Source organism: Dermacentor albipictus, chromosome 9, assembly GCF_038994185.2.
Source record: "Dermacentor albipictus isolate Rhodes 1998 colony chromosome 9, USDA_Dalb.pri_finalv2, whole genome shotgun sequence".
In the NCBI taxonomy this organism is placed as follows: Eukaryota; Metazoa; Arthropoda; class Arachnida; order Ixodida; family Ixodidae; genus Dermacentor; species Dermacentor albipictus.
The window spans coordinates 6,593,783-6,615,068 of NC_091829.1; the positions used below are offsets into that span (position 1 = coordinate 6,593,783).

General features: G+C 50.6%; 1 protein-coding gene across 15 annotated transcripts in view; it reads left to right on the plus strand.

Moving 5' to 3' along the window:
- The window catches only part of Pka-C1 (Protein kinase, cAMP-dependent, catalytic subunit 1), a 450,683-nt gene that overhangs the window by 355,416 nt on the left and 73,981 nt on the right, over positions 1–21,286 (plus strand). The window contains exon 1 of one of the 15 annotated variants that reach the window (XM_065437231.2): positions 3,410–3,899. The exons of 12 other annotated variants lie outside the window; for them this stretch is intronic. In XM_065437231.2, the coding sequence (XP_065293303.1) occupies positions 3,854–3,899 (46 nt within the window). In that variant the 5' untranslated portion in view covers positions 3,410–3,853. Of the gene's footprint in view, positions 1–3,409; positions 3,900–21,286 lie in introns of those variants that run through there. 2 more of the 15 variants (XM_070525334.1, XM_065437237.1) reach the window with 2 other exon arrangements.

Below are 21,286 nucleotides of genomic sequence, written 5' to 3' on the forward strand. Positions count from 1 at the left end.
TGTGGATGTCGCAGTCACACAAACCTTTTCACAATTGTGGAACAAATACTTGGAACAAAACCCGGCAGGGAGACTGCAAGAAACGACGGGTGCAGGAAACTACATGCATGGAGTAAATGGCTGCGTGTGTAATAATCTAGCTGTTAAGCCAGCTGCAGTCTTCCGAATAGCATTATCGTTAGATTGTATCTGTCGCTAATGTTGACGTTGTTGGTGCATTGTAATGAAGGAAGGAGTTAAACCACAACGCATCCCCTGCCTTTCTCTTTCATCTCATTACTCAGTAATATAACTAAGAAATTAAAAACAAGCTTTCCAAATAAAAAGGATCGAAGTGTCATTATTAATTTTCAGCGTGATAACAAACCTCGCTATTTTTGCGCGCCGAATCGGAAAACCTTCACTCACGAAATATGATAAGCTGTCGGTAAATTTATCGCATAGATTATTTTATTCAAAGGCGATGGCGACTGCGTTGAAAGCAAGTCGATCATAGTGGTGGGATGACGCATCGTGCATTAGCCAGTGTGTCATAATATCTTCAAAATAAATATCTATATGATGTGTACTCAGTTATCTTGTGTTTTTTCATGAAAAGAGCTGGGACTTAATCACAGAGTTTATCGTTCGTAAGTGATCTTTTGCATTGGCCGGCTGTCTTCGCTAATGATATGTCCCGCATCAGGATTGGCTGGAAATTGCTCTTACGAAGAATTGTAGCGTGAGGACTGCATGAGTGCATGCAGAAGTTGTTGTCTGACTGCAAGTATTACGAAACGAAAAAAAAAAAACTTCTGTATTTCCTGCGGAACTTGGGATGTCCTACATTCTGCCAAACATAGTAGTTAAAGGGAGCCATGTTATCTAAACATAAATGTTCATATCACCAGGGCAAGTATTTGCGAAAACGTCTTACGCTTAAATTGGCAAAATATTAGCGAAGGCGTTCGGCCATAAAGAACTTACGAACGAAACTGTTTGCGAATGCGGCCACGGAAGCTCCATGTCTGCAGCTTCTTGGCCGCTATACCATTGGACAGAATAAGCAAAAGTAAGCCGATTACGCAATTGCGTACACCGTGATTGAATGGGGCAAACGCGTAATGGTCTTATGAGCGAAGTAAATGCCGAAATATACAAAAGGAACGACCACCCTAAGATTTAATAGGTAATTGCGACAAATGAGGTTGGGGTTGGTCCGGTAGCCTAAACGCTGACAGAATATTTGACAGGCCAGACGCTTGCTGTACATTAGAATTCAGTTGGATCATGGCGGTCATGTGGCTTTATGTTAAGAATTGTTTGTCATACGTTTGGTGCGTCAACGCAAGTAAATATCGAGACTGAAAACACTTGGCATTGCGGCACTGATGACTGCTTTCGTAAGGTGCGGGTGGTTTTCGGGTCTGGGAGCTTGGTGTCTTTTTGCTCACTTCTCTTAATAGGTATATAGGTACTTGCTCGAGCACTGATGCTTGCTCCACACTTCGCGTAATTATTGTGCTGACGACAGGTACGATCCGTCCGTCGTTAACGGTACGCCGTTTCCTTCCTGTATCGCGGATAATCCAGCTTCCGAAAAGGTAGGACCGGCAGTCGGATGTAACGCACCATTAAGTTGGAGAAACAACGGCAACAACAGCGACAAAATAATAGATAGATAGATAGATAGATAAATAAATACAGATCTGCCATTCATGTAAGGGTTCTATCAGCGTCTCCGACAGTCTCGTTGCTTCGTCGCCATTTTTTGCCGTAAAGCGCCTTTCGATTGCTTACCCCTTCTGGTAAATATGAAATATTATTGTTCTCTAATTGCACGCAGATTGATCGGCTTGGAAGCATGCTGTGCAACGTGCATTATTAAGGCTCATCTGCACTGTGTCACCGCGGAAAATATCTTGTGGCAGCATACTTAATTGATGGGGACACCTGTCATTCTTGCGCGCTTAGCCGATGCACACGCTACCGCGCAGCTATTTCGTTAATTTAATCATATTATTATTCTAGCCTCTTGGTTACCGTGATCTTGAGGAGGGCTAGTTGGCTCATCTTCAGTGTAAACGAGAAAAAAAAAAGAACGTGCACTGGAGGACTTTATTCATAGGAATCAATAAGGAATATTACAGACATATTCGAGTGGAAGCTCTGCATTGATGCTTTTAAATTAATACTTAAAATCATTCCTAAGTTGAAGAGGTTGAAATATATAGTGTACATAACGATATATATATCACAATGCAGCGGTCTCAGCGGCACTCGCGCACTACCATTCCATCTTGCCAAGTTTCCCGTGAAATCATGGCTCCATTTAAATTGTTCAACAGCCCCTTTTCCTCCTTTTCTACCGTCAGTGTTAAAAAAATACACACACTCCGAATAGAGACCAAACACCTGTATGGCCTAGAGACAAGTGCTCGTTTCGAGTGTTTCGTCCCCCCCCCCCCGCCCCCCCACACACACACTTCTGTCTTTCTTTTTCGTTTTTAGCACTGAACGCCTCAGTTGTCCAGTGGCGACATCGGTTGGAGGTATGAGATCCCAAATGAGCTATGCATGATGGGAAGAGGAAGCGCTGCTTCCTTACCTTTAATTAAACGCTTCATCGCCCGGCGACTGCCGGATTAGCTCACTCTGTAGTTCGTGCACGGTTCAGTTGGTCAGTGGCTACGCCGGCATGTACAGAACACGGTCAGCCTTGCTGTTTGCGGTTTGGGAGATATCGCCCGGGGGCTTTGAGGGAAAGCACAACTGACGGCTCAAAAGCTCGACGGTGGTGTTTTTCTTTTTTTTTAAATAAATTATATCTAAGATGAGGTTGCTTTTGCACTGGCGGCTGCAAAGAGAGAAGGTTGCCTTGTTTTGCTCGACAACGCTACGCCTCCAATCGGCACCTCGTACTGACGAGGACACCTGTGCTTTCGCCTCTGTCAGAACAATCCACCGCTTCGCGCACAGTTCGCGGGCAGCGCGTCCGTCGCCTGGCCCTTTTCGCAAGCGAGAATTGGATATTTTCTTTCCTTCCCGTTGGATTCTCCCCTCTCGGCGCTTTCGTTTTTTCTTTTTTCCCTCTCGCGCGCGTCTCACCCCCTTCACTCGGTCTCCGCGAGCGAGTCGGGCCGAGGCTGCCGCGCCGCCATGTTGATTTCGCCTGCGCACCGGCCACAATTTGGCGGCGCGCGCTCGCAAAGAGTGCGGCAACTTCGCGTCTCCCGACGCTGGGTGTACGCGCAGAGAAGAGAAGCAGAGACGAGAAACGAGCTTCCCCAGCTGTTTTCGGTCTCCAGTCGCTGAGGCAGCGGCACCGGAAGCGATTACAAAATCTACTGCAGCGCGCGAGTGCCGGCGACGTCTGCTCGGCGGCTGCCCCGCCGCGGTGCCTCGCGGAAGAATACGGCGCGGTGGCGACCCGTCGTCTTGTGCGAGGCTTCATCGATGGCGGCTCGGTTTGTTGACTGTTTGACGTGAGATTAAATGTGTTTTGCGGGGAGTGGCTTGGCCAAGACGGATACCGTAGGGTCCAGAGATTGCCCGTACGAGGAGCGCAACTTCGAAAGCGGCAACTAGGGCCGCCGCCGTCTGCTACCCGTGTGCCGTGCTTGTGCAAGTGCGTTCGCGGCGGTGTTGATACTGAAGCCGCTGCCGGCATCACCACCCGAGCCCGTTCCGTTAGTGGCCGTTCCTTCCTGGCGCCGTTCTTGTTTCCGTTTCTTTTTACGGTGGTCTCACTGTTCTCTCGACGGTGTGGGACCGCTGCGACGACGTTGGGCACCGAACGCCGCGCGCACGAGCGGGCCGGAGTGGAACCGATCGCCGCGCACTCGAGCGCAGACGAGTTGGCCGCAAGTGAGCCATGGGAAATGCCGCCACTACGAAGAAAGGGGACCCTGCCGAGAACGGTAAGCGCTGGCTGCTTGGCTGACCCCGGTACAGTGTGTGTGCCTGCACGTGAGAGAAATCATCCAGCCTAGTTATTTTCGTTTTTCACCCGAGCGGGGTTGGCCGCGAGCAGTCTGTGCGCGGCGGCCGCGCGAGGCGTACGAAACCGCTGTTGTTCCCCTCCTCCCTCCCACCACTCTTCGGCTTCGGGGTGGGAACGCCACGGTAGCGGAACGACGAGCCAGTAAGCTTCATTTCGCGCCCAGTCCGCACAAATCTCGGCGAGCATGAGAGAAAGCCGGCGTAAACCTAACTGCAGCGGTGGACACGGCGACATTACGAGCCCTAGGCGGACGACTTTCGCGAATGCCGGCCAGCTCCTTCCGAAGCGGCTAGATAGCGCGGCCGTGCATGGCGAAGTTTCGCTTCTGAACGCCTCTTAACTCTTTCGCTATCGAGACGCTGCCCGGTGCCGTCCTACGTTTTTTTTTTTTTTTCTCCCCGGGTCTCGCCGTGGAGGTCGCATTTCCGCAGTCTTGGCGAGTGACCTTCACTTGCGTCGTAGGCATCGTTTTGACTCGGTGCGGAACCCTCCATCCCGCTTGGAGCGGGGGAGAGCGAGCACTGGTTGCTTTCGCGAGGCCCTCCTTGGAGCTGATCGCTGCTGGCAACTAGCCTTATTACTGGCACACGCGCACACCCACCAGCCTGGAGTAGACGGTCCCTGCGCGAAATGAAAATAGCTCGAAACAAAACAGTGGGCCGGTTTTGCCCCGTTCGCAAGTGTGCGCGCCTCTGCAGTAGCACCAGCTAGCTCTCTGCTCAGATGAGGATTGAGATTGCAGCTTCTGCGTCGATGCCGATAACACGACTCCTCCAGTACACGACGGCCGTCAAGCGATCGCATATCGGGAGGCTGCGTCGAAGCGCCGCTCTCGGCTTCGTGTTCTTGTCGTTACACGTGCTTTTCTGTCTCTGCTCCGTTGTGCGTGCTCTCTCGTGCTTGCCAGTTTACGACCGTGGGGTGGTGCCTCCTGCGATCAGGCCCTGTCGCGTCCGATAAAGTGATCCCTCATTTCACCATCGACCCGCACGGATATAGTTGTTCTCTGGCAGTCGCGTGTGCCTTGCGTCGAGCTGCCTTGGCTCCGCAAACAGAAACCTACAAGGAAGGCACTGGCGCTGCTATTGATCGCAGAGACGGTAAAAGCGGCCCCCACTCTTTCCGTCCCTCCTAATCAGTCCCTTTTCGTGAGCTGCTCTTCTCGCAGTCTTAATAGGTTCCTCGACGGTTCCCCGCTTAGCTCCGAGCGCTTGCCTCGATTCTGAAACGTGCCGCAAGGAAATTCTCTCGCCGAGTGCTTCTTTGGCAATCGATGAAACCCTCAGTACATTGCAGCCCGTCACTCCAACACAGGTTTTAGCACAACCCTTGGGCGGTTTGGGTGCCGTAATGAATTCGGCAGATTTACTTGCTTTGCCAAGTCGAAAACATAGCGAGGTGAACCACATTAAGCTAATGAATAAGTGCATGGTCAGTGCCCCCATGCAAATGCCGTCAGCGTGCGCGAACTCGCATTTGTTTAGCTTACTCGTGTTGGACGTGTTTTGCCTCGACATATTCAAAGCAGAACAGCAGTGTTGTGCCGAGGAAACCGCCGCGCTGGATGTAACCTGAAGTTCAGCTGGAACGTTCTCTTTATCGGGAGAAAGAGAGAGCTACTTTTACATCAAACAATGATCATACAGAAGCGCCGCCTGATGAAGGTGTTCGTCCGCACACAATCTAAACGCTTGAGCATATTTTTTTTATACATAGGTGTCGGTATCAGCGACATAAAAGTATCGGTATCAAAACGCTAGAACACACGTCAATGACGATTATTAACACTCTAGCGTGAGAAATGTCCTTCGCATAAAGCGTCACCCATTTAACCTCGATAGATGAGAAGGTGAATGCCTGAATTGGTCTGAGTGCTCAGTAGTTCCGCGTGGGCCATATAAAGGAGCCGTCATGGGACGCTTGCGGTTCCTGATGTAACCGGTTTCCACCCATACATGTTTCCCATACAGGCGGCTGCAATTTCGATGATTCGATGAGAGCTAACGCTTATGGTGCCCCATTGTTGCTTCGAGACAGAGCTCGCCTTCGGAGGCCCTCACGTGGCATCCCGCCCCTGTGGCGCTGCATGTCTTTCGTTTGAGAAAGGGGGGGGGGGGGGGGTCACCGCCGGCGCTGATTTCGGCACCGCGACCCAGAGCACGTGACTAGGCCAGTGCGCAGGCGGCGGCTGACCACGAACCCTTGTTACATGCCACCAGATAATTCGCTTTCGTTTAATCCTTGACTAACTGACGAGAGCGCCGACTTTATTAGGGGATTATTTATCCATCGAGGTCCCGTTTAGATGCATATTGTTACGGGGATATTATGCCTCCAAAAGCGTACTTAAATGCGCTGGCAGCAGGTCATAACACTGAAGCTTGCGCTAATGTCAGCTCGAGCACAGGGCTGCAGCCAAGCCGTTGTCTTCATCGGGACATGAAAGCGCCCGTCACTCTACGGGAACACAGTTTGACGACCATACCGGGACCAGGATGGTTAGCTCAGTATGAAAACAGTCACGGTCAGGAATAACAACAGCGTCAGTAAGCAGCTAGCTCTCTTTGAGTTTGAACGCAGAGGCATGCAAGAAATGCAGGAATACTTTACCGGTGTTGTCACTTGTAGCAAATGTGCTCGTAGCAGTGTGTAAACACGCGCAGCGAAACCTTCCATGATGCCTGACATTGTTGCGTTGTTGTTTTACATCTTGCGAATAATAACAACAAAAGAGCTTTTAATTCATTCTTGACAGCTTGAGTCCTTGAAGAATCGGCCAAAGGGCTTAATGCGTCGATTTGATGTCAGTGCAACACACCGTGCGAGATACTCGTGCGCTTGCATCAGCTTTAGTTCTGCCCAACGAAATATAGCTCCCATCATCAGCTTGCTGGCTTTGATAAGCGATTTCTGTCTCACTGAACTATCGTTATTTCAGCTATCATCGACAACAGTTTCGCTGGGAGGCTCAGTAGTAAGGCCGGAATCTTGCGTTAAATTAACGCACCAGTGCACGCTTGCTCCTGCTTTCACACGAGACTTGCGCACTGTCTTTGCCTGGCGTTTATTACAGGCGGAAAGGGAGAGGGGAGGGGGGCGATTTGGTTGACGTTGTAAAGCGAAGAAACATTTAATTTCTGCGTGGATGGTGCTAAATGATGGTGTATATAACACACACCCTAGATTTCTGTCGGGTCGACAGTCAGGTCGAAACTGTTTATGGCAATATGTTTATCTGTGACACATTTTTCGCTAAATGTCGTCTTCCGCTCCAAGGTTCTGCCTGCTAGCGCACCGTGTTTTTTCGTCGCAACTGTACCTTGGGAAAAAAAAAAGAAACTATAGCGTGTGAATACGCGTGATTCGCATGCGCATTGCGTCGTTTAGCTCCAGCAATCAACGATGTGCGTACGCTGTGGGCCGGTCTACAGGCTGCCGACCTTCGGCTATCCGGCGGTCGGGTTCTGTGCCAAAAACACGGAACGACGTGGAGTAGCTGAGCTACATTCGGACAGGGTGCGCTTTACGGCCCGCGATCCTGGAAGGTGGCCCGTGGTTCTTCAGTTGTCCAGCCTAAAAGCTCAGGGGTGTCGAGGGAAAGGTTACGTAATTGGCCGATTCGGTGCGTCGATCCCGAAACAGCGCGGCCCACGCCGCGGCACGAGGGAGTGGTGTGCGCGCAGGCAGTGGCAGTCTTTCGCGGCACACCGGGGGGCGGGGGGGGGGGGGCTTGCGTCTCCGCACGTGGCTGCCGGCTCTGTAAAAGTGGGTATGCCGTTTTTATTCGTCAAGTGTAGTATAATGAACGATTGCTTGGTGTGGGAAACTGTGGGAAACGTATGGGCTCATGAAGTAACGAGCCTGCATAGTGCTTTGAGACCAATCAACGTAGCGACCGCAGTGGCCGTCGCCAACGTACTACAGCACTTGTCTGTCGTGCGCTCCGATGTCCTCCAGAGAAAAATAGGTGTTCGGGGCACTTTCCACTGCGTTAAAGCGTGCTGGCATATACGCATATCAATCGTGTGCGTCACCGGAAGTTCGCTAATTGATAGGTGGGGGTGCCCGAAAATATCGATCGAATTTCATTGCTGATGGCTCGGGAGTGCGTATGCGGGTAAAGTGAAAATTCACATTTGCTGCGCGCACTCGCTGCGGCATTCCTCAAGCTGGCCGCTGTCCTCCCGCGGAGAGCGCTCTGCAACACGTGCGCACGCAAGCGCCCTCTGCTTTTCGTAAATGAACGCGTGCGCGACAGTTACCCGGCTGGTCTTCCACCCCAGCGCCTGAGCGGAACGTCTTTCGGGCTATAAAAACACACGTGCGAATTCTCAGGAAGCGTAATCTCACCAAGGAGCTGCTTCTTTTCGTTTATATGCGAAGCCCGCTAGTACTGCAGACCTCTTGGTTTGTCGAACGGAATAGATTGTCGAACACGCGTGTGCAATCGGTACGTACTCTGTTCACCGGATTATCTGTTTGTACACAAGAGGCAGCGCTTCGAGCACTTTTTGTAAGGAGCGCGACAGTACCACACGAATCATCACCATCCATCACGAAAACTGAGCTGCACCTGTGTGGAGCGCGCTCGGCGGCCGTTTTGAAGGAACGGCGTCACGCAGATTTCCGCTCGAGTCCGGCCATTACGGCCGGGTGACTTTATTTCGCGGGGCGATTTCGGCTCGAGATCCACTTTGCTCCGGAAGTGTCTCAAAATGTACACTCGCCGTCATACTTAACTCGAAGCATCTTCTCAAGTTGCCGGAGTTTTTTGGGTTGGGGTTCCTCGAATGTTCTTATCGTATTGCGTCTTCCTTACAAGATATTCGATGTTCGCTCCCTACAGTCTGTGCTAAAGGGACTCTTAAAAAAAGTGTGAGCCGTATTAGCAACTTGCCGTTCTGCAATGACAAAAAAAAAAAAGAGGGGGGGGGGGTAGATAGAAGCCCACCTTCCTGTGTAAGCATGCAGGCTTGGTAAGACAGAAAAGACTCGAAAAAACGAAGGGTCAGTTGGGGCGGTGTCTTCTCAGGACCAGTTAATATAAAGGTGACCCTTTAAAGAAGCCAAAGACTGAACGTTGGAAGTTTTGATCATATTAACGGTGCCAGAGAATATCAGTGCCGTCACACTAAAGTACAGCGCTTACGTTAATATGGGGAGGGGGGGGCGGGGCATTCTGTACCTGCTGTTCACCTATGCCCATTTCGTCTGCTTCTCAAGTGCTCATTGGCTGGGGGCAGCTTTTTCCTGATGCGTACCCCGGCCCAGCCAATCAGAACTTCAGCAGCAGACGTCCACTTACTCCGCTCTACGCGGCTTTCACTGTTTAAGTCTGGTAGTGGCAAAACCGTTGAGATTCGGCATCAGCTCGAGATCCGCCTCTCGGTCTGCCATTAGGACAGACCTGTAGCAAAAAGAGTAGCGGATCCAGCGTTTCGTTCGCTCTCTTTCTTCGTCCCGCCCTTGCAGTGTTTCAGAACATGTTGCTCCGGAAGTGCTCCGAAGATATATACCTTCGGAAATTAAAATGAACCTACAGTGACGGCGTAGTACTCGGTACGCGCTGTCCGTCATGCGCGCTGGCGCGTCGCCTGGAATGAGAGCACCATCTTTTCTGCCCGCGGAGTGCTGGTTTGCTCCAGAAATTGCGATGTCACAAAGGCTGCTGACGGTCAGCGCAGTGGCGAAACAGTCCGCACCCTGCGAACTGTCGACGACCTTTGCTCGCGTTTGAGAGTACGTTCGCCACTGTGTCCTGGGTATGTTGTGAGGAAGATTCGGATTGCAGTACGGATATGACAAACGTTGTGCACTAATATTACGAAGCTAGACGAAGCGCAGACGCAGTGCTCGAAGCGTAACTATCAACTCTTTAACTTAGCCTAAAAGCTGACTGTGTGTAGTTATTAATTACGATTTCTAAATCCGGACTTGGTTGTCCTACGTAGAGTACTGCATGTGCACCGTCTGATTTCGAATTCGAGCGCAGAATTTGTCGATCTAGGTCAGTTTGTGTGCTGTCACCCTTAAGGTGTTTTCTGTTTCTAAGGTGAAGCATATTAAATTCCCAAGTTCTTGCGTGCTCCAGGCAGAAAATCACGCCTATCGTGCTTATCGCGAGAGACGTTAACGTTACTTACGTTATTACGTAACGTTAACGTAATTATTATTATTACGTAATTATTACGTAATTACGTTAACGATCCTTATTAACAAGCGCGAAGGCCTTAACATAACCGGAGTATGATTTATTGAATACTTGGCCGGCAATATCGCCATTGGAAGCAGTCGTTACTCGGAAGAGGGTTTAGTATGCGACTCCACGAATCGCCTAGAAATGAAGACAAAACGTTTTGCTGCAGTATGAATTATCTACGCCGCCATATCGACGTCCCGTTCTGGCACATTGCGCGCCTGTTTGCCGAACGTACACGGATCATGCTAGTTGGGGGAAGATAATTTGACGTCAACGAGACGTTGTAAACTGCCTCAGCAATCGTTTACATAGCCGGCCTCTCCAAATGCCAGATAGCTACTCCGTAGATAGGTGGTCTGCTAGTGGAAACTGCTTGTACAGCACTGGGCGGCAGCTGTGTCGCGGGAAAACGCGGCTGTGACCGGCAGCGTCGTGTGCGCACGCGTCGGCAACGTCGCGGACCAACGGCGTCGCGCGCCGGCGTCGGTGCACGGTGCGGTTCGACGGGTCAGCCGAGTTTTCAAACAAGGTGGTGGCGTACTGCATGGAGCATTGTGGAAAGGTGAAACTTTAAATTAAGCCAGCATTTTGGGTAGTGCAAGTCTCGTGGTCAGGGCAGGTTAACAGCTTGTGTCAGTTTATGTAGAGGTTGTCCCAGCCAACTTTAGCCAGAGTTTAAAGTATGTGCGAATGCCACGTATCTGGACAGAACCAAGGTAATGTTGTTTGCTGTCACTTGGAGATACTCGCATTATTTGTTTTCATTTAACCTAAATACATAATTAGTCCTAATTAATTAATCAACTTCTCAAATATTATAATTAGATTAAAGGAGTCAATGAGAAAATTGTATAGCGGCACGAAAAATTCCCGATACAGCTTTTTTTTTGCTCAATACGTGCTATATAAAAGCGTTTTTCCGAGCGTGAAAGAAGCCCGCGAATACACGCAAATTTGCAAAAAAGATGAGGCTTGCAGACAGGACACAGGAGAAGTGGACAACACGTCTGCATGCCTCACATTTTTTGCACAGTGAATCCTTGCCGACTAGCTCAGCTTTCTGTCGTTCTACACGCAAATTTGCCGCGTGTGGTCGTTCGAGGCACTTTGGGTGCAGGTGCTGTGTCATTACACACATCGTAAATAACGTATCATAAAATCCAATTTATAAAAACACGTATGTAAATAGGGCACGTGATATGACAAAAATGCGCGGCTACAGGAAATGGACACGCCACGTGCCACCGGCACGATCGGATGTCAAAATGACAGAGAAAAGCGGGGAAACATGACGGCTCGAAATGCACGTGCACGCATTTTGACGTCATACTGACCAAGAGTGGTAGGGATAAATGTACATGTAAAATGATAATAAGGGGCGACGAAACTTGCGAGGAGTTAGCGCACTAAACGGGCAAAAAGGAAAATTTGCCAGCACTTTCATTGATTTCACAAGTTCACGCTTTAAATTTATGAACTACCATTCTCGAAGCTCTCTTTCGTATAGTGGGAACTAAAACCAGGTGAAAAGATGGTTGCGATGATTTTATCAAATGAGTGTCCCGGAATACGCGCGTGTTTTGATAGCTGAAGCTATAAAGGGGAGTAGCGGCACGACACTTATGGTTAAAGCGGTATGTGAACGGCGTTTCAGTTTGTCCAACGTGCTGTAATTGAAAGCAGAACATTCGAGCAGATAGATGCGGTTAGTGTCATACGTAAAGTTACCTTCAATTTTCATGAAAAAATTGGAGGCAATGCTTTTGGCAATACATGATGTCATGTGTGCACTAATCTTGTAACCGCGCTTTATTGCAAGGTCGGCAACCCGCAGTCTCAGAAATACTTGTTTCAGATGACGTTAAGATGTCATGCAGATTGCTAAACCGTCTGAAGACTACCCGAGGTGGCTCTGGAAAGATAACATTAAGGTGATCACTCTGCGCTGGTATGTTAAAATGTGTGTTTCTTTTTCTTTTTCATCTCTTTCTTTCTTTTCTATTTTCCTTTAGGATTTACGAAACATTCGGAACCGATGCTGAGTGGGTTAGCACAAGGTTACTTTGTGTCTAAATGGACGATTGCTTTTTTTGCGCGGAACAACTCTTTCGATTCAGTGCATCGGCCCTTTTGACGACATCATCCACAATATGACGTGGGTATTCCTGCTGCATTAAAACTTGGCGAAGTTGTTCAGTTTTCGTAGAAGTCTGACTGTTCCGAGCAAAGCTTCTTAAAGCTGAGCGCCTTATTATACGGTGGACTGGTTTTCCAATGTTTGACGTGTGAACCTTTAAAGTGAAGATAACGATGCGGCTACACTAACAACTGCGTCTGTTTGCTCATACGTTCTCTTAATTGTTCAGATCTGCTCTCTCGTTCATCGCACCTAGAAGGCTTGCGTCGTTTAAAAACAGGCGGCCTGGCCTGACAGATTCGAAGGTCAGCTATTACAGCAAAAGCAGCCACCGACTGTCATGCAATATCATTGTTCGCGCACAAACGCAGCTGCGTCGGCCTGCACTGCACGCGGCCGTTCTTTTCAGCAGAGCTGCTGCGTGAAAGAGAGACTGGTGCGCCCTCTGTCAGAATTGGAAGGAAGAATGGAGCGGAAGGGAGGAAGGAGGTTTGTATGTGAGTTAGCGGGGTAGTTTTCATCTTGTTTCAGGGAGGTTCGACCGTTCTCAACCTAGCTTCGTGTTAGCAGGACGCTCGCTAATGCTGTTATCACTAAAAGAAGCGCACTTGTCGAGACATGGACGAACATTACAACACGAGCGCTGAATCGGTGCCAGAGGACGTTCGACGATCGAAAGGCAGGCTGAGAGGTGCGAGTGTGTGCGTGAGTATATGGACACACAATATAGCGCTCGCCCTTGTGGGATTCATCCATATCTCGCGTATACAGAGCGCACGTGTTTGTCGGGTTCAGCGTTCGTCCGTGTCTCAACGAGTGCGCTGCCTTTAGGACAGTGGTCGACTAACCCAGCGATATCTCCCCGGCGCTATAGCGCGGAGCATGTGAGGCCAACTCTCCATTTGCCCAACTAGTATCGCGTCTGATAGGTCGAATCTGGGATAGCGTTTCAGTGTGAGTAGAGTCCTTCAGTGTATGAGTGACGAACGTCACGGCGAGGCGGTTAAACAAAAATACACCCGCCTTGGTGGTGTAGTGGCTATGGCGTTGCGCTGCACTGCCTGGGGGCACGGGATCGACACCCGGCCTCGGCGGCCGCACTTGGGTGGTGGCGAAATGCGAAGACGCCGTGTACCCCTCATTGAGCCCTACGCTAGAAAATTCCAGGTGCTAAAAATTAATCTTGAGTCCCCCACTACGGCGTGCCTCATAATCATACCATCGTTTTGGCGCGCAAAACCCCAGACCTTAGGAGAAAAAAAAAAAAGACTAATCTGAATTGCAATTCTGCGGCTGGTTCGGCTGTTTCCACGAGAATCCAGCAGAGAAGACATACTGGCTGTGATGGCTTTCGCATTATGCGAAGTTCTTAAGACTTGGCGAGCTGCTCTTGTCTACGTCGTCCTTTTTTGTCCTCCGTCTATGTATGCGCTGTAAGTGACAATTTGTGCTCTATAACGAGAGGAACCACTCCGCACGCAACTGGAGAGCCGAGGGGTTCGCTATATCGAACGAAACATCGGCGAAAGGCGTCTGTATGGCAGTACTGCATAATAGAATATATATATATATATATATATATATATATATATATATATATATATATATATATATAATTGTGTGTGTTCTGGCCACATTGGGGGCGTAGTTCTTCAAACACACCCGTTGCAAAGCATAGCACGGCCATCCATATTCCGTCACCTGATTAGAGAGCCGCTTTCTTTCTTTCTTTCCTTCTTTGCGGGACGTCACCGTGACGCGACAACCTCCCGATTTGGGCGCCCGCAGTGACGCGTGGGGCAGCCTTTTGAGATCGGAGAGCACTGCTGCGCGACGGAGAAGCGGCAGCCACGAGCGACCGCAGCTGCCGTTTCGCGCTGAGCGCGCGCGAGTATTTCACGAGGCTGTCGGCGGCCTGTTCTTCCACGGCGACTGGCCGCAACGCTGACAAAGGGAACGATTCCCGGGAGGACGCCAGGCTTCGTTCTCTTCGAAACGACGTGGATGGGCTAAACCGGCTAAACCCAGAGATCTGCAAAACTTGAGACCAATATCGCTCACGTCGTGTGCAGGGAAGCTTTTTGAGATGGTGATCGAAACACGACTGAGCAACTACATCGAGCGGAATGAACTTTTTCCCCACTCTATGCTTGGCTTTAGGCCACACGTCTCGGCACAGGACGCCTTTCTTATGCTTCGCGACGAAGTTTTGGACCCGCCACGAAGCAAAGAAGCCAGGATAGTTGTGGCGCTCGATGTCAAAAAAGCGTTTGACACGATCTCTCGCGAAGCAATCCTCGAAGGTCTGGAAGACATAGGTTGCGGAAGAAGGGTGTTTCGGTACGTCCTTACCTTCCTTCACGACGGGAAGGCAACGATTGGGTTGGGCAGTACGCGCTCTGACGTCTTCGCGATGCCCAACTGAGGAACTGCACAGGGCTCAATCTTGTCGCCTCTTCTTTTCAATGTCGGGATGAGGCGACTGGCCCTAGAACTCGCGCAAACACGGGACCTCGCATGTGCGATCTATGCCGATGACATAACGTTGTGGGCACACCGGGGTTCCTACGGAGAAAAACAAGACCTATTACAGGAGGCCATTAACAAGGTAGTGAACTTCACCAAGCACGCGGGTATGACGTGCGCACCCGAAAAATCAGAGTTCATGCGCGTACGCAGCAAGCGTCATAAGAAAACTACCACACCAAGGATGGACTTACATCTCGACGGCAAGGCCATTCGTGAAGTCGCCCAAATGAGAGTGCTTGGCCTGCTTATCCAAGAGAATGGCAACGTCGATGCCACAATTTGGAGCTTAACACCAACCGTTAAGAGTGTGGCCCGTATGATATGGCGAGTTGGACGCAGCCGCAACGGGCTCGCGGAAGAAGAAACTATTAGGCTGGTGCAAGCATTTGCGATTAGCCGCATTACTTACGGCCTGCCGTTCCAAAAACTTAAACAAACTGAAACGAAGAAGGTGGACACCCTTATCAGAACGGCATACAAATCTGCTCTGGGACTCCCGAACACAGTCAGCACGGAGCGCCTGGAGCGATTGGGTATTTACAACACATATGAAGAACATGCCTCTGCAGTTCTGATATCGCAAAGAGAAAGGCTGAGCTCCACGCCCCAGGGCCGCTCTATTCTCCAAAGACTGGGATACAACGCTCGACCATTGTTCTGCGGAGACGAAACAGACTTGTTGTCACGAGATTTGACGGAGCACGTCCATGTCTCACCTATACCACTAAATATGAGTGCCAAGTACCACGCAGGCCACAAACAGGCCAGGACGACGACTCTGCAGAAGCGATTCGGCAAGGATCCGGCCGTCTACTACACGGACGCGAGTGCAACCACTCGCAGGGACTTCTACGCGATCGCCGCAACCAATAGAGTCACCACGATAACCGCTACGGTTAAGACTACCGCGGTATGCACGGCAGAGGCAGCGGCAATAGCGCTGGCGATACGAGACGCCGACTTTAAGGGTCAGTCGGCTCACGTGCTTACAGACTCGCAGGCAGTGTGTCGACTCTTTATGCAGGGAATGCTACCGCGCAGCGCCCAAAGAATACTCGGCTCACGACTGGACCTGGACCACGGCATTACATGGTGACCCGCGCACAACGGACTCGACGGGAACGAAAGGGCAGACCGCATAGCTCGAGGAAGCAACGACCGAGCAGCGGCCAGAACCCTAGAGGAACCACTGTCCGCAGTGCGCGACATATTAGAGAATCAGAGGAGGGAGAGACGGACCTACGGCCCTCCGCACTGCAAACTAAATAGAAGACAAGCCCAAGACTGGCGTCGCATACAAACCAATTCATACCCGCACCTAAACCTCTTACACAAGCAGCACCCGACATATTACACAGACACCTGCCCGTGGTGCGGCGCGAAACCCACGCTGGCCCACATAACGTGGGAATGTACGGCTCAGCCAAGCAACATCAATTCACCTTTTCTAAGCGTCACAGTCTTCGTACGGCAGTGGGAGGCACTACTCGCAAGCGAGGATCAGGGGAGCCAGTTGGCCCTCCTGGACCAAGCTCAGCGAGCCGCAAGAGCCAGTGGAGCTCTGGACTGAGGGCCCCACCCAGACCTGCCATAACTCCGATTAACTGAGCAATAAAGTTTTTTTCTCTCTCTCGTTTCGGGCACTCTGACGGCGCACGTGGCGCGTGGTCCTCCTGTTCCTGCCGCGTACTTTTGCTGCGAGAGTTGTCGCATTTCGATCGATTACTTTCCGGGCTATAATTTCGCTTTTGGGTAGCGTAACGCTTAGCACGGCACCCCCTCTCCATGCGGCGGAGAACTATAGCGACGGGAAAATAACGTAGGCGCGCGGACTAAGGAATACCGGAAATAGACTCGGCGTCGTTGTTGTGTGATATAAGGCTAGAAGGTTGGTGAGGTACGCGGGAGAATAGACCATTGTACCATGCACGTACAGCTTTGCACTGGTTCGCCACGAAGAAGTGCGCTGCTCGGTGTTGCTGTTCTTGGTGGCGTTCGTGTTTTACCTGCCTTTCAGTGTTCCTGCGTCTTCTCGTTGTCTCCCGTCTAGGAAGAGAGAAGAGAGGGGGGGATGCCATGTTCGTGTTCAGGGAAGATCGTTTCCATCGTCCTTTTTCATTGGGCGCGCAGTGATTGGCCGCCTTTGAGGACCTATTCGTATATGACGGCTTTTCGTAATTTAAACTGACATTACTTTATCGAAGACAAGTTATTCTTTGGTGACTTCAGATCGATTTGTGGTTCGTGCGAGCTGGGTATCTGGCCACTTTCACCTCTTAAAATTACACGATTTGAGGCCTTCTAATGCACTTAGAACAAAGATAAATGCTTCAAACTGCAGCTTAGAACGAAAAAGGCGCACCAGGTTCGAGATTAGATTCTCGGGTTTTACGTGCCAAAGCCACCATATATTTATAAACGAGTAAGAAGGAAGCTGAGAGCCCGATATTTATTAGTCATATCTTAAGCCAACAGATACACCCAGTACAGCATAGGGGAAATTACATGTAGTTATTAATTGAATGAAAGAAATGATGAAAAATCAACTGGTCGCAGGTGGGGCACGAATCCGCGTCTTCGCATCACGCGAACAGCTGGGTCCTTGTTGTCTTTCCTAGGTATACTTTGTGGCGCAAAATACATTTCTGGAAAAGGGACAGAAGAAAGGAGACAGTGAAGCGCCAAACTACCAACTGTTTAATGACAGCCTGAACAAACGTATAGAAGAAAATACAACTTCCGCTCATGCGCAGGGAGCCAAGGTGTGACAGAACAACGTGGTCATGATAACATGCTTTGGATAGTAGTTGGACAGTCGGTAGTTTGGCGCTTCACTGTCTCCCTTTCTTCTGTCCCTTTTCCAGAAATGTATTTTGCGCCACAAAGTATACCTAGGAAATCTAAGCACCAACTTGCCCAAGAAGAAGTCCTTTTGGAACATCTTCCTTGTTGTCTGTTTGTTGGCTTCTTATGGTCCGTGTACGAGGCACACGCTCGAGGTTAGGGCTTAGTAATGACGCGTAATTAGCGCGAAAAGGTCGAAGCGAATCCCAGGTGCCCTCGTTCAAACTGTGCGCGCCTAAAACCGGAAGTTTGGCTTTAGTGTATATATACATAATTATATGTATGGACCGGTACACTAGAGGTAGCGCAGTCTAAACGGTATACTAATGCGCCCAAGAAGTCCCTGTCCTTCTTGGATGTCAACCGCGGTTGACACGCCTTGTCGATATGGTTCTTCTGACATGCTTGCGGTAGTTACTTAATTTTACCACTGTACCACACCGCGCCTTCGAAGAAGCATATGCTCCACACGTACCGAACAGCGCTCTTGCGCATTCCTAGATGTGTTCGTGCGCCACGGCCCAGGGATGTAGCTTACGAAGGAAATAAACTACGACATTTAGTTACGGCCATGAAGGCAGGAAAAAATTAGGAGGAAGCCTAGTGAAATAAAATTGAAGCCGGGAAATATCGTCCCAACACTTGCTCGTGTCACGGTAAGTTTTTAGTGTCTTCCACCGCCGCGCTGTTCTCGTCTGCCGCTCTCGCACACTACAACGAAGTCGTGCGAATGCGTGCATTGCAGTGAGCAAACGGAGTTGCGTAAGCATAGTGGGAGGGAATGTGAACGCTGCAGAGCGGGTGGAAGAGGTTCCGAGCGCGTGCTCATCGATTGAAGCCTACCGGGAGCCAAGCACACTGGGCCGAGTCCGCCAAGCGCCGCGTCACGTGTTGGGCCGACTTTTGAAAACTGAAAATACTTATTAGGAGAGTTGCCTTGCGAAGGCTGGCTGCGTGACGGAACGTTTCCTCCCTATTACTTCCTTGCTCCATGTTTAAGACTTGCAAGAAGATCTTTCATCGCGTGGTGACTCTCGGTGTCACCCGTCCTTCACCGTACATTGTTGAAGCTTTTGTAGGAAAGCACTGATCATCGTGTGTGTAGGCTGTCTTTTCACCGCACGAACCTGCGAGTGTGCTCAGGTTTCGCTTTCTGCAATGAGAATGGAAAATGCATTGCCTTCGGGCCAGCCAGTTGCATGGGGGCCCCATATTCAGGAACACCGCACGACGGACAAGCTTAACGAAAGGAAAATGCAGCGTCACTCGTGTGTTTGTAAGTTCATTTATAAGAGGAACTGGTTATGGTTAAACGCACTGGAGCCTCTTCGATACGTTTTTCATTGGATTGCGGAAAAAAATGCGCAAGGTCTGGGTAAATGTAGAAAGGCCAGTTAGTGGCCACGGAACGGATTTTTTATTTCGTGAAACTACGCCCTCTGTATTCAAGTCCAGATAGGAAAAAAGAAAACTAGCTTGCGTTGGCACGAGAGAAGTATGCGTGCGATCGTCGCCTATACTGGTTAGAGCATCAGGCTGTTTTGCCGGGGGCCGTGATGCGATCCCACGATTGAACTGAATTATTTGTTTGTTGAACCCGCCGCGGTGTCCCATAGCGGCTATGGTGTCGCGTTGCTGAGCACGAGATCACTGCATGTTTACGATCGCGTGCAAGGTTCGGCCATTCATTGAACGTGTTTAAAACTCGCCGCGGTAACTCGTTGGCGGTCACGTTCTGCAGCCGAGCACGACGTCGCGGGTTCGACTGTCGGGCGCCACATCCGCGTTCCCACGAGGGCGCGGAGCGCAAAAGAAAAACGCTCGCTTGTAAACGGGGTTTGGGTGCACGTCAGGGAAACCTTGCAGGCCGTCAATGCGGGTGTCTCTACGTCGGCTTCTCTCGTAGTGCTTCAGACGTCACAGTTATCAACGTATCAAAGAACCCGATGCATTGTCCGTAATATGTGAACAAATATATGAAGCGCATGTAGTGCGTACGTGTTGTTTCCGCCTTGTCTTCTGTAGTCATTTGTGGAGGCACCTTGTTCTCGCTCGGACGTGGCCACCCGCTTCAGACTACACCGTGGCACCGTTCGCCCTGCGCGAGGTCGCATGTTGGGTGCGAACTCCTAAAGCGCCCACGGCTTCCGCGCGGTCAACCACAGCTCGATCTGCCGCTCTTCCCTTCGGCACCCTTCCCTCTGGGAGAACTGTTTTTGTCGCTGCTGCCCTGCGGCGCGCAACACTCTCGGCTGCATTGCTGCAGGTTTCCCCCGCCGCCCCTGGCGTTTATTTCTAGCCTAGCCGTCGTCATGCCCGAGGCCCATCCCGTGGATGCGTGTTTAGCGCACGGCGACGAGGAGGACGGCAGCTGCGCGGCGGAAACTGTTTCGGCCGCGTGCGCTGCTGTTTGCAGCGGCCCCCCTTTTTTCTCTTTCTTTATTTTTTAAATCTCGCACAGGTCGCGCACCGTCGACGCTCATTCTATCTAGCGGAGCGGCTTCTTCGTGCCCGATCAACGGAGGAACCACGCAAATTGCGAGCTACACGTGGGAAGCGAGCGTCGATGGAACAATGCCGGATAACTTATTCGTGCGTTTTTCGTTGGAGCTCTTCGGATTCCCGCCATGTGGAGCCTTTTCTCGCTGCACCGGCCTTCGCACGCGAATGCTTTGCAGCTCTTTGGATTGAATTTTGCTGCATTTAAAATAATCTGCGCGGGGCTTATTTCGCCGTGTGCCCCGACATTCTCTGCCAGAAAAACTGCAGTGTCCCGCTGCACGTGACATTCCTTAAAGGAAAGCACTGACAACGCCATGGAGGAATGTCCAGAAGACGGATGACAATCTTTCGCACGTTTCTGAATTTCTCAAGTGTGAAAATTTTATTTCGGATTCTGTGCGCGATGTTATGTTGATCAAAGCACAACAGCCGTACAGTGGTCGATGTGGCGTTGTGTGTGTAGTCACGGAGTGTTCTCATTAACGGTGCGCGTGAACCAGACCTTGCGGGGTCAAGCGGCCTTGGACTTGCCTGCCGACAGCTGGTCGGGATAAGCCAGCGAGGTGTCGGGCTTGGTGAACGCTCGCCGACTCGCCTTGGAAAGCGCGACCCGCGTTGTAAAATTACCCAGCTATACGATCTCCTGTCTTCCTTGAACGAACTTTATCTTACACAGAGAAGGAACCCTGAGAAAATTAAGAAAGAAAATTAAGATGTTGGGGGGTATTACATGCCAGAACCACGACATGATTATGAGACACGCCGTAGTGGGTGACTCCGGATTAATTTTGACCAACGGAGAGTCTGCACCTAATGCGCGGTGCGCGGGCGCTTTTGCCCTTCGGCTCTCATCGAAATGCGGCCGCCGTGACCGGGATTCGATCCCGCGCCCTCGGGCTTAGAACAGCGCAGCGCCGAACGCCAACCTTGAGGAAACGAATTCCTGTTTGAACGAGATTCTTCCGTGGATCGCGACTTTCTTCGCTAGAGAACTTCAGCATCTTGATTATTACTGGGAATAAAGGAATGTTGAATTTGGTTGGATTCGGTAAGTGAAGCGAATTAAAGCGGCAGACTCCGCGGGCGGGCAGCG